A 13,290-nucleotide genomic window follows, 5' to 3' on the forward strand; every position below is an offset into this window, starting at 1 on the left:
GGACTATTTAGAGGTAGTAGTATTTGTGATTGTTACTTGTAAAAAGAAACACAAATTAATCCTACATTATTCTCTACTGAATAACAGATGTTTTATTATTTCTTTAGTATTATTTGTTTATTACAAGATAAATTATAATACATATTAATAATTAGAAATTTTAAGTGAATGTTGAGGAACGAAATTAGGTTGGTGAAGAGAATGATGATGAACTTCTTTAAACTGTGAGAGATAAATAGCACGTCATGTGTAGGAATGCACAGCGAGATGGATTTTTATTTTGTATGAATAATATTAGATTTTTTTCTAAACTGCATTTCTTTTTTTTTCTTAAACCAAGCCACCAGCAATGGGATTATACTGTTGTGGAAAGAGAAACAAATATAAATTTTAAATGTAAATACTAAGTATAAAAAAGTTAGAAGCTGCTTTTTTCTTTTTCAAAATTGTCTATTGTTTGTGGTCAAGTTGCATGCTTTATTTATCTCCATATCTTGTATGTGCATTCACAGGATGTTGAGATTATTGAAGACGGTGCCAAACATATCTTGACCTTGTACAACTGCAAAATACCCCAGTCTGGAGAAGTATCTTTCCAGGCAGCCAATGCTAAGTGTGCAGCCAATCTTAAAGTTAAAGGTGCTTTTCTTATTCCTTTTTAGCATGCTTCTAAGCTATTTTCAGTCTTATGATCAGAATTTTTATTGTTATTTTCATTGTTGTTTTTTAAATACAGAGCTTCCACTCACCTTTATCACTCCTCTCAGTGATGTGAAAGTATATGAGAAAGATGAAGCTAGGTTCGAGTGTGAGGTCTCCAGGGAACCCAAAAGTTTCCGCTGGCTTAAAGGCACTCAGGAGGTGAAGGCGGATGATAAATTTGAAATTATTGCAGAAGGGAAGAGGCATTCTCTTGTTATAAAATCTGTTGCATTTGAAGATGAAGCAAAGTACATGTTTGAAGCTGAAGATAAAAGAACAAGTGGGAAATTAATAATCCAAGGTAAACTGCAATTGAGATTTTACTCTGCATGATTTTATTTGTGTATTCTGCCATTTAAAGAGTAATTGAATGAAACTACAATTTCATTTTCATCCTTTCTCATAACATTTTAGGAATCCGTCTTGAATTTATCAAGCCTATCAAAGATGTCACAGTAAAGGAGCGTGAGACTGCAGAATTCAGCGTTGAGCTTTCACATGAGAAGATCCAAGTTACTTGGTATAAGAATGACACACGTCTACATCCCAGCAAAGTCATACATATGACAGATGAAGGCAAGGTCCACACACTTGCCTTTAAGGAGGTGTCCATTGATGACACATCCCTCATTAAAGTGGAGGCAATGGGCAAAAGCTCAGAGGCTAAACTCACTGTCCTCGGTATGTATTTTTTTCCTATATATATCAAAAACTTTAAAAGTGAGCTTTAACTGCACTGTCTGAAATATTATGCTTATATATAGAAACATAATTTCAATTAAATATAAATTAACTAATATAAAATCATATATTCAGTATATTTTCTAAATATATATATAAAGAATAAATTATATATATATATCAATATAAGTTCAATTAATATCTATAAAATGGTAGTTAATAGAAAAGTCAGCCATATCCTGTTTTTGGTAATGTAATACATATGATGTAAAACTTTAAATCAGTTGAGAGTTATTTTCCCCTTGATATTTACAGAGGGTGAGCCATACTTCATTACAAAATTGCAAGACTACACAGCAGTAGAAAAAGATGAAGTCATTTTGCAGTGTGAAGTTAGCAAGGCAGCTGCTCCAGTTAAATGGTTTAAAGATGGCAAAGAAATCACTCCATCAAAGAATGTCCAGATTAAAGCTGATGGAAAGAAGAGAATACTTGTTGTCAAAAGAGCACTGAAGGCAGACATTGGTGAATATACCTGTGACTGTGGCTCAGACAAGACCACTGCTAAACTCAACATTGAAGGTTTGGATTTCTTATTTCTTCATTAGTGCTATACAGTATATATATTTATTAATTATAGCAGTTATTTCTTAGTAAAATTATTAATTTGACATTTCATCTTGATCTTTTTATTCTCCTCTTTTCTATACAGAGCGTGACATTAAGATTGTGCGTCCTCTATATAGTGTTGAAGTTACAGAAACAGAAACTGCTCGCTTTGAGACAGAAATTTCTGAGGAAGATGTTCATGGCAACTGGAAGCTTAAAGGGGACCCTCTTCTTCAATCACCTGTAAGGCTGACACATTTTTTTAATTCATCATTACACAATATTTGATTTTCTTGTTGTGGGACTATATCATTTTAATTTCAATATTATACAATTAAATAATTTAGAATTTAGTAAAGTTAGTACCTTTCCTTAATTCATGAAACACTTCAGGAATTCAGGAATTCCAGTTACAAAGTAAAAGGAGGGAGGATAAATGAACTTGTCAAATGTGATTGAACACAATATTATTATAAAAGTCATCAGTGACTGGTTTATAAAATAGAAACTATTTTTGTGAATAATGGTTGGAATTATTTGTATTAGTTTGTAACCTTTCTAATAATTCTAAAATACATTTATTCTGCTCAAAGGATTGTGAAATTAAGGAAGAGGGGACAAAACATATGCTCATCTTGTACAATGTACGCATGGATCAAGCTGGTGGAGTAGACTTTCAGGCTGCCAATGCTAAATCTAGTGCTCATCTTAGAGTAAAAGGTAAGAAAATAGAATGGAACTTTACAGTATGTGAATATATAATGGTATTAGTTCTCTTTTCATTAAATGTGTTCCATGAAAGAATATACAAACATAAAAGAGAGCTTTTGATTAATAAACACCACTGCCTAAATCTGTAGAAAGGGAGTACGCAAATATAAACACAGAAGGGAATGCTTTTGAAAATGTTTTTGTTTATTTGTTTGCATTAAGACACAATAAAGTATCAAGCTCAGAAGCTGCTTTTACTTTTATTCACTTGTTTTGCATTATTTAAAAATGAACAATAAATCTTAAATTAACAAGGTTAAAATCTTTGAAGCAGTTGAAAGTGTTTGTATTAATCCATTACAAGTTTTTTAAAGTATCATGTGGTTGCCCAGTGTTCCAAAGAACATATTATCACTCTGAACTAACTTGTTAACTGGATGTTAAAGAGGTGAATAAAAGCATGTAAATACAACATTTCCAGATGTTTTGCTAAAAGTGTACATTTCGTATCCCTAATCTCTAAAGAGAATTGGTTTGAATTATATAATTGCGCAAACCAGTGTTATGAAACGTAACCTCTGTATATGATGTGTCTGCATTTTTGCAAGTAGTTGAGTAGCAGCCAACCCAACATTTTTGGAAAATGCCAATAGGCTGATTGACAGCAACAGATAGCCAAGTTTGGGTGCCAATTGATGTCCCCCAATCAGGTCCCCAGGCTATTTTGGAAGCCACAAGCCTTATCTAGAGTGGGCCATGTGTGATTGGTGGAGTAGCAGATGCCTTTAACATATGCTGCTGACCATATTCATCTTCAGGAAATTGAATATGCAAATAGAGGGTCCCCAGTGAACAGATACTCCTTGTGTGAGTTCCCAGTAGTTGAGGAGGCTCGTGAAGCTCCAGTGCAGTGGCCCACTTCTTGAGGGGACTGTGAAATGAAGATATGCAGGATTAACATTCTACTGGGACTTGAGGAGATCTAATCATGTCTTCTCCTCCATCCAAAGCGCGTGTAATTGGCCTGCTCAGGCCCCTAAGGGATGTTACAGTTACTGCTGGAGAGACTGCTACCTTCGACTGTGAACTTTCCTATGAAGGCATTGCAGTGGAATGGTTCCTTGGAGATAAGAAACTGGAACCAAGTGACAGAGTAAGTTATATAATTAATATTGTTAATAATAACATTATGAGAATGAGTGGAGTAGTAAATGTGTTAAACTTACATGTAGTCATGTAGTTGTTAACAAATAACAAGCATGCAGTTCACACCTTTGCATTTGAAGTGGTTATTGTTTTGGATGTTTCAATGTTTAAGATGAATCAATAAATCTTATTTGGCTTACTTGATTTTAAGTTTATTGTGTTACCTTTAACAATATAAATATACATTTAGTTTTATTTCTGTAAAAAATAATTTATTTTCATATAATTAAATATCCTTGAAACCATTTGTCACTTAAGTGTTTTCTGCATATAAGGTCCTCAAAGGATTAAAATTCCATTTCAGGCATTTGATCTGGGTTTTGAGATAACATGGTGCGTTATTCTGCCCTGCAAGCGTTCCTACAGGGTTATTTTTAACCACTTCAAGTGCTTGCGTCCGTGCTTTGAGGGCAGGGGTCAAGCTGAGTTATTTGACAGCAATCATTTAAAACAGTAAGCTGTACATTAATCCAAAATTATTTAATAGAATTCATTTCAAATTTCAGAAAACTTTTAATATAAAATAATAACATTTAACACTTAGAATTCTTCCTGTTTCTTTGCATAAGTACTGTAGGTGAGTTTTGTGAGAAGCTTGATGCACTTGCTGACGTTTCTTTTTAAAAATCAAGTTTTTAAACACATGAATCCAGTATGCTGCACATTGCAAGCCTAAAAGTGAAGTTCATCAGTCATGTTTTTTCATTAAAATATTATTTAACTATCTATTTAACAATAAAATCAAATATAAAAATAACAACTGAAACCTGAAATTATATATCAACATTGGAGTGGATAATAGAATATATCCGCATGTGCCTTAATTTTGTAACTTTTATAGAGTTGCAGAATTACCGTGTTTATTCCATGTGTTAAATTAGTTAATTCACTTGCCAACTTTGGTGTAACTTTCTAGAGTAGTTTTTTTTTTTAATTAACATTAAATAGATCCTTGCTATATACTGTAGATGCAATTAACAAATGTTTTTTTAATTGCACTTAATGAATTAGTTATACTGTAGTTATAGGTAGAACAGGCAGAATTTGGTAACAGGGAGCATTGTTTCAGTATTATTTCTGAGAGCTCAATTATTACAGTACATGGTCCTTGAGGCTTTAATTACCACAAGATTTCTTTTCGTTATTAAGGTTACATTGATGTTAATAGTGTTGCTATCCATTATTGAAGTGGTCTAAATAAACCTTGTGTTACTATGCTTTGTGTAGATTGTCACTCGTGCTGAAGGAAGAGTTCACACACTTACCCTCAGGGATGTTAAGTTAGTCGAGGCTGGTGAAGTTAAACTGGCAGCCAAGGACTTCAAAATACAGGCTAACCTCATTGTTAAAGGTAGGTTAAATATTTTTTTGTGCCATTTCATGGTTAGGTTGATTGTGTCAACCAAGGGGGCTTTGTTAACTTAGAAAAATTGAAAAATTGGGATAATATCTATTTTATAGTGAATGAAATACCTGACATTAACTAGTTTCATCATGATTTACTTTGTTAATGTTACAGGTCTGCTTGTATGTCATTTTTCTAATAAATAATTTTAAACTTTTGTTTGTTAGAATGTTAACATAATCATGCAGACGAATGGTACAGAAATGGACAACTGTGTTAAAATACAGTCTATCAATACATCTATACAATTATCTAAATCTAATCTATGGAAATGTGCACATATTCAAACATTATCTTGATTTTACTGTTCAGAGCCACCAGTTGAATTTACAAAGCCTCTTGAAGATCAAACTGTTGAAGAAGAGGCCACTGCTATACTGGAGTGTGAAGTGTCCAGGGAAAATGCTGAGGTCAGGTGGTTTAGAGATGGTCAAGAAATTCACAAAACAAAGAAATATGAGATGGTTGCAGAGGGCAGAGTCAGAAGACTTATCATTCACAGCTGTACCCTTGATGATTCTAAAACATATACCTGCGATGCCAAGGATTTTAAGACTTCTGCTTTCCTAAACGTTGAGCGTAAGTGAATTCTAATACAAAAAGACATCAGTATTTAATAACTTGTGAAAAAGATATTAATTACTTCAAGACATGTTTTTAAAATGTGATTGTTTTTGCAGCTCCACATGTTGAGTTCACAAAGCCTCTCCATGATGTTGAGGTTAAAGAAAAGGAATCAGCCAAATTTGAATGTGAAGTGTCCCGTGAAAGTGCGAAGGTTAGTAAATTGTTTAGACAATTGTGCTTTCATTAGTTCTGGTAAAGGTCCAGGATGATTCTCTGGAATGATAAAGAGAGCTTCAATATCAAATTACTTAATTTATAAACTAGCAAGTACTGTTATAGTAATTGGTGGATTTACACTAGAATATAATCAAGGTAAAACTGAATCTTCCTCCTATACCCATTTTATTAGTCTGTTATTAAAGGCTTTTTTATTGTGCAACATTTCTCTAGTCTAATAACATTTTTTCTTTTCCTCTTTGCGATCAGGTTCGCTGGTTCAAGGATGGCAGTGAAATCAGAAAAGGCAAGAAGTATGAAATCATTTCTAAAGGTGTCCAGCGTATTCTTATAATCAGCAAGTCAGTCTTTGATGATGAAGCTGAATATGAATGTGATGCAAGGACTGCCAAAACCTCTGGAATGCTTACTGTCATAGGTAAGAGAATTTTAAAATATTTCTAAAGAGGTCTCAGAAAATGTTAAAAAAAGCCAGAGTCTTGGCTATGAAAATAAACCTGAATATCTTATTTGAAACTGTTTCCTCTTTGCATACAATTCTCCTTTATGCGTACATGCTAAACAACTAAACCCTAGGTTTAACTAAGCTGAACCTTATGAAAAATATTACTTTCTAGTGACAGAACAAAGGGACAGACAAGGAAATTCCATTTCAATTTTTGTCAGTAGGTCAAAAGGTACTTAACTATCTTTTTAATCATCTTCCCTTTGCAGAAGAAGAAGCTGTCTTTACAAAGAACCTATCAAATGTTGAGGGCACTGAAACAGACAGCATCAAAATGATCTGTGAGGTCTCTAAACCCAGTGCAGAAGTCAGATGGTATAAAGGTGACACTGAACTGCCTGAAGGTGGGAGACATGACCAGATAACTGACGGTAAAAGGAGGATACTCATTATTCAGGGTATCTGCATGAGTGATGCAGGAGAGTATAACTGCAGACTGCCAACTTCACGGACATCAGCAACACTCAAAGTTAATGGTAGGTGGACCTAGAGCCATCAAGAACACCAATTTACTGACAATAAGTTGTTTTAAAGAAACATAATTATCTGTACTCTGTCTTTTTTAACTTTTTTAGAACTCGCAGCAGAATTTATTGCCAGACCTCAGAACCAAGAAGTACTTGAAGGGGACAAAGCTGAATTTGTCTGTTCAGTATCCAAGGACACATATGAAGTGAAATGGCTCAGAGGTGACAAGGAGATTGAAGCTGGAGATAAATATGATATTATCTCTGATGGCAAAAGGAGAGTTCTTGTTGTAAAGAATTGCATCCCTGGTGATGAAGGAACATTTGTTGCTTCAATTGGTACTTCAAGAGCATCAGCGGACCTGACAGTAATTGGTAAGATTTGTTTTTTACTTTGTCTAATGGGAACTTTGCACTAATCATCCATATAATTTATATATTCATAGTGTAATTATTTTATGTTCTGTGCTTACCTTGATTAAAGTAAGTCAAAACTCCTTAAGATTTTAAAAACATTAAATAATACATTTTAAATATGAAATATGATTTAAATAAGTTTTATCCACTATTTGTCATTTTCACAATTTTCTTCTTTTTGCAGAAAAACTCAGAATTATAACACCTATCAAAGACACACAAGCTAAAGAAGGGCAAGAAATTGTCTTTAACTGTGAAGTAAACACAGAGGGAGCCAAACCCAAGTGGCTGAAAAATGATGAAACAATATTTGAAAGTGCAAAATACATCATCATCCAGAAAGATCTGGTATTCTCACTGAGAATCAGAGATGCCCAGATGGAAGATCAAGCAACTTATACCATCACATTGACAAACCACAGAGGAGAGCATGCAAAATGCTCTGCAAAATTAACTGTTCAAGGTAAATTTAAGATTGTGCTTTCTAAAAGAATTTCTCATTGTTTGAGAGTGTTTTTCTGTTTAAAATCCAAGGGATATCTGTTACCATTGAGACTAATGGGTTTTATTTACCTCGTACAGAGGAGGACCTGAGGATCATTGAACCTCCTGAAGACTGTGAAACTCAGGAAAAGAAGACAGTCAGTTTCATCTGCAAAGTCAACCGACCAAATGTTACACTGAAGTGGATGAAGGGAGGACAGGAAATTGCTTTCGACAAACGTGTCTTGTACAAGATAGATAAAAACAAACACACGCTTATAGTGAAAGACTGCAGCCTAGCCGACGAGGGAGAGTATACTGTAATTGCTGGAACAGACAAAGCTGTTTCTGAGCTGATTATTAGTGAAGCACCCACTGACTTTACCAGCCACCTTCAAGACCAGACAGTCACTGAATTCGAAGATGCTATCTTCACATGCCAACTTTCCAAAGAAAAGGCAACAGTGAAATGGTACAGAAATGGCAGAGAAATTAGGGAAGGACCAAGGTAAGTCTTTTCTATTTGCTAAAATTTAAATGAAAGTTTGAATTGGCTCTCAAAAAATAGATTCCTTACTATTTATTCTGTGTTTTTTTAAAGATACCACATGGAAAAAGAAGGCAACATTTGCAGACTTTGCATCAAAGAATGCAGGCCAGATGACGAATGTGAATATGCCTGTGGTGTGGAAGAGAGGCGATCAAGGGCTAGGCTCTTTGTTGAAGGTACTCTTTCATAATTTAGATTTTTATATATATATTATGTAATATTTTTTCAACCTATAAATAGCTTTTTCCTTAATCTCAATTCATTCCCTTTTTTCACCCCAGAAATCCCTGTTGAGATTATCAGACCACCGAAGGATGTCTCTGATGCCCCTGGATCAGATGTTGTCTTTGAAGCTGAACTTAACAAAGACAGAGTTGAGGTTAAATGGCTAAGAAACAACATGATCATTGTTCAGGGTGATAAATATCAAATGATGAGTGAAGGCAAGGTACACAGGCTACAAGTCTGTGAAATCAGGCCTCGAGACCAAGGAGAATACAGAATTATTGCCAAAGACAAAGATGCCAGAGCTAAGCTTGAACTTGCAGGTAAGTTACTATATAAACAACATAAAGTTGGTGTGACTTGAAAATTCTTGCAAACAAACCTGATTTTTTTTTTTAATTTATCATAGCTGTGCCAACTATCAAGACAACTGACCAAAACCTTGTGACAGATGCTGGAAAGTCTTTCACAATGACTGTTCCCTATGATGCTTACCCACGAGCAGAGGCTGAATGGTTCTTTGATGACATCAGCCTGCCAATACAGAACATTGACACTACAGTGGATATGACCAGTTACAGGCTAAAGGATCCTAAGAAGTCTGACCAGGGGCGATACAAAATTGTTATTCAAAACAAACATGGAAAGGGAGAAGCAATTATTAATCTGGATGTGATTGGTAAGGCGGCCTAAATAATTAATTAGTCTTTCTTAAACACCTAAACTTTTGATATATATGATGTATAAGTATGATATAATAATATACTTTGGGTAATGCAGATGTTCCTGGACCTGTTAAGAACCTGCACGTGGTTGAAACCAGTGATGGGGAAGTTAGTCTTGCCTGGGAAGAACCTGAAAGCGATGGTGGTAGCAAGATCTTAGGCTATGTTGTGGAAAGGCGTGACATCAAACGCAAGACCTGGACACTTGCAACTGATCGTGCCGACAGCCCTGAATACACTGTTACTGGACTTCAAAAGGATGCTGAATATCTCTTCCGTGTCTGCGCACGCAACAGGGTAGGCAGTGGTGAAACAGTGGAAACAGATACACCAGTTCAAGCCAAGAACAAATTTGGTAAGTATTTTAAAATGCCACAGATTTGTTAAACATAATTATATTAATGTCCAATATAGTTATGTATAGTAGCAATACTATCAACTATGACCAATAAAACGCTTTGTAAACTGTTGGATCTTTCATCTCTAAAGCATTACATTTTTGCTTGCCTTTCAGATGTTCCTGATGCACCACAAAATGTAATGGTTGGAAATGTGAATAAGTTTGGGGCTACAGTCACTTGGGAACCCCCGGAGTTTGATGGTGGATCTGAAATTACAGCGTATATCATTGAGTTGCGTGACAGGACTTCGGTTAGGTGGGAGCCTGCTCTTGTGACAAAACCAGATGAGCTTCTTGCAACCATTAATGATGTTGTGGAGAATAAAGAATACATTTTCCGGGTCAGAGCTGAAAACAAAGCTGGAATTGGAAAACCAAGTGCTGCTTCCAGTCCCGTGAAGATTATGGATCCTATTGGTAAATATGACAGAAATATATTACCCATATATTTAGCACAAAATGTATGATGAATGAAATAAATATTATTTCACACATACTAATAAAATTCAGATATTGCAATATTCTGAATAACTTTTCTTTTCTCTTTCAGAACGTCCAAGCCCACCACTTAACTTTAATTATTCTGACCAGACAAAGTCATCTGTTCAGCTTACATGGGAGACTCCTTTGAGTGATGGAGGAAGCATGATTACTGGCTATATTATTGAGAAATGTGAAGAAGGAACAGACAAATGGCTGAGATGCAATGCAAGGCTTTGTCCTGACCTTTCTTACAAGGTATTTCTGTACTGATCTCATTGTTCAGAGAAAAAAAAAATTCAAATGGATAATAACATTGTTTTCATCACTAATATTGTAACTTTTCTAATGTACCATACAGGTTACTGGTCTGAAGCATGGACAGAAGTACCTTTACAGAGTGTCTGCAGAGAATGCTGCTGGAGTTTCAGATCCTGCTGATGTATTAGGACCTCTTATGGCAGATGATCCACATGGTACATATATTTTTTAATGCCCTTAAATATGAATAATATAATATGAATTGGAGTTCTGAAAATGAGAGTTACCATGATGTTGATGATTATTCTATTTATTTCAATTTTGTCTAGTGGCACCTACTTTGGACTTAAGTGCATTTAAAGATGGCTTGGAAGTCATTGTTCCTAATCCACTCAAGATTCGTATTCCTATTACTGGATATCCCCTGCCTACTGCAAAGTGGTCTGTGGAAGGAAAAGACTTGGAAAGGGGAGACCGAGTGTCAATGGATACCAAAATGTCTTATACAGAATTGGTCATTACCCCTAGTGTAAGGCCAGACAAGGGCATCTACACTGTGCAGTTAGAGAATCCTGTAACAACAGTCTCAGGAGAAATTGACGTGAATGTGATTGGTATGTAAAATCTTTTTTTTTAATGAAAACTGCATAAACAAGTAACAAGAAATTCTAAGTATACATGACTTTAATGCATTGTGGTTTCAGCTTGCCCAAGTGCACCAAGAGATTTGAAAGCTGCTGAAGTGACCAGAAGTTCAGTGCATTTGATGTGGGAAGCTCCAGAGCATGATGGTGGAAGCCCATTGACTGGATACCAAGTAGAAAAGCGTGAAGTCAATCGCAAGACTTGGGTTAAGGTACTTCCCCTTTGCTTTAAATGTCTTTATAAAATTACATTGACAAACCCTAAGCACAGGTATTATAATTTTAAATGCTTTAATACTTCTCTTAAGGTTATTACTGGTGTACAGGACCAGGAGTTCACTGTCACAGATGTAATTCAAGGCAAAGAATATCTCTTTAGAGTTCTTGCCTGCAACAAATGTGGTCCAGGAGAACCTGCATACATTGATGAACCGGTCAATGTATCATCACCAGCAAGTAAGTGTTTATTATTTTTTAAAAGAAATGACAAATGCGTATAATTTTAAAGACAACAAGATTTTTAAGTCAATTATGTTGAAGATGGATGATAATGGCTATCTTTCAAGTTTAAAAACTTAACAAGTTTGGAGACCTTTTTCTAAAAGCCTAATGATGCAGTGGTAAATAACTAAAAACATTCTTTTCATTACATAGCTGTACCAGACCCACCTGAAAATGTGAAATGGAGAGATAGGTCTGCTTCAGGAATCTTCTTGTCATGGGAACCACCAAAATATGATGGAGGATCTGCCATCAAGGGCTATATTGTTGACAAGTGCCAGCGTGGTAGTGATAAATGGGAGCCCTGTGGAGACCCTGTTGTAGATCTGAAGTGAGTGTTCATCTTCAATAAACACATTGTAATACAGTTAAATAATTTAATTAACATTAAAGCCATGATTTGCTGATATTGATTTTTATACACTTAAAACATATGTACTGTACACTACTGCTTATAAAAGTGATGTAATATTCTGTTTTTTATGAAACATAATATTTTTCCTATGCAGGTATGAAGTCAAAGGGCTCAGTGAAGGACAATGGTATGCATATCGTGTACGAGCTTTGAATCGTCTGGGTGCTAGCAGACCCAGTAAACCTACAGATGAGATCCAAGCTGTGGATGCCAAAGGTATAAAATGTGACATTTGAATTTTTATATTATTATATATTTTTTATTATATTTAATATTTAAATTGAGTCTAAGTGTTTTTAAGATGTAAACTAATTTTGGATTGTTTTCATCCAACAGAGGCTCCAGAGATTATGCTTGATGTAAAATTACTTGCTGGTTTAACAGTAAAAGCTGGGACAAAGATTGACTTGCCAGCCACAGTTATGGGTAAACCAGATCCTAAGATTACCTGGACAAAGGCTGACCTTGTCCTGAAACCTGATGACAGAGTTTCCATTGATACCAAACCCGGTCATTCAATACTGACAATTGCTAAAACAAAGAGAGATGACAGTGCTACCTACATAATTGAAGCTGTTAACATCTGTGGCCGTGCAACAGCAACCGTTGAGGTCAACATCCTAGGTATTTAATCTTTTCTGTTTTTTTTCTGATTAATATGCAAATTACATACCACAGTTACCATAAGAAGTGCCTTTGAATACTTCCCTTTCACTATTTGTTTTCTTACCCAACAGATAAACCTGGACCTCCAGCTGCTTTTGATATCACTGATATTACAAATGAGTCATGTTTCCTGACATGGAATCCTCCGAGAGATGATGGTGGATCAAAAGTCACTAATTATATTGTTGAACGGAGAGCCACAGACAGTGAAGTCTGGCATAAACTCTCCTCCACTATTAAGGAAACTACATATAAAGCCAATAATCTGGTGCCTCTTAAGGAGTATGTCTTCAGAGTGTTTGCTGAAAATATGTATGGTGTTGGGGAGCCTGCACAACACGTACCAATAACTGCTAAGTATTCTTTTGGTAAGTCATGGATATATGTTTAAATGTAATATATCAAATCACTAATACATGTAACTACTTAAAAA

The 13,290-nt window shown here is 35.1% G+C and overlaps 1 protein-coding gene across 1 annotated transcript in view; it reads left to right on the forward strand.

Annotated features, from left to right (window-relative positions):
- ttn.2 (titin, tandem duplicate 2) overlaps positions 1 to 13,290 on the forward strand; it is a 171,351-nt gene that overhangs the window by 82,090 nt on the left and 75,971 nt on the right. The window contains exons 118-146 of the mRNA XM_015358879.2: positions 513 to 639; positions 737 to 1,003; positions 1,117 to 1,383; positions 1,699 to 1,965; positions 2,096 to 2,235; positions 2,586 to 2,712; positions 3,714 to 3,856; positions 5,137 to 5,260; positions 5,627 to 5,893; positions 5,995 to 6,092; positions 6,368 to 6,536; positions 6,833 to 7,099; positions 7,199 to 7,465; positions 7,692 to 7,970; positions 8,090 to 8,498; positions 8,592 to 8,716; positions 8,822 to 9,088; positions 9,175 to 9,444; positions 9,546 to 9,845; positions 10,005 to 10,307; positions 10,441 to 10,628; positions 10,732 to 10,846; positions 10,961 to 11,245; positions 11,336 to 11,487; positions 11,584 to 11,731; positions 11,930 to 12,107; positions 12,286 to 12,407; positions 12,528 to 12,815; positions 12,929 to 13,225. Of these exons, the coding sequence (XP_015214365.2) occupies positions 513 to 639; positions 737 to 1,003; positions 1,117 to 1,383; positions 1,699 to 1,965; positions 2,096 to 2,235; positions 2,586 to 2,712; positions 3,714 to 3,856; positions 5,137 to 5,260; positions 5,627 to 5,893; positions 5,995 to 6,092; positions 6,368 to 6,536; positions 6,833 to 7,099; positions 7,199 to 7,465; positions 7,692 to 7,970; positions 8,090 to 8,498; positions 8,592 to 8,716; positions 8,822 to 9,088; positions 9,175 to 9,444; positions 9,546 to 9,845; positions 10,005 to 10,307; positions 10,441 to 10,628; positions 10,732 to 10,846; positions 10,961 to 11,245; positions 11,336 to 11,487; positions 11,584 to 11,731; positions 11,930 to 12,107; positions 12,286 to 12,407; positions 12,528 to 12,815; positions 12,929 to 13,225 (6,256 nt within the window). The remainder of the gene's footprint in view (positions 1 to 512; positions 640 to 736; positions 1,004 to 1,116; positions 1,384 to 1,698; positions 1,966 to 2,095; positions 2,236 to 2,585; positions 2,713 to 3,713; positions 3,857 to 5,136; positions 5,261 to 5,626; positions 5,894 to 5,994; positions 6,093 to 6,367; positions 6,537 to 6,832; positions 7,100 to 7,198; positions 7,466 to 7,691; positions 7,971 to 8,089; positions 8,499 to 8,591; positions 8,717 to 8,821; positions 9,089 to 9,174; positions 9,445 to 9,545; positions 9,846 to 10,004; positions 10,308 to 10,440; positions 10,629 to 10,731; positions 10,847 to 10,960; positions 11,246 to 11,335; positions 11,488 to 11,583; positions 11,732 to 11,929; positions 12,108 to 12,285; positions 12,408 to 12,527; positions 12,816 to 12,928; positions 13,226 to 13,290) is intronic.

This window comes from Lepisosteus oculatus, chromosome 12 (assembly GCF_040954835.1).
Source record: "Lepisosteus oculatus isolate fLepOcu1 chromosome 12, fLepOcu1.hap2, whole genome shotgun sequence".
Lineage (NCBI taxonomy): Eukaryota > Metazoa > Chordata > Actinopteri > Semionotiformes > Lepisosteidae > Lepisosteus > Lepisosteus oculatus.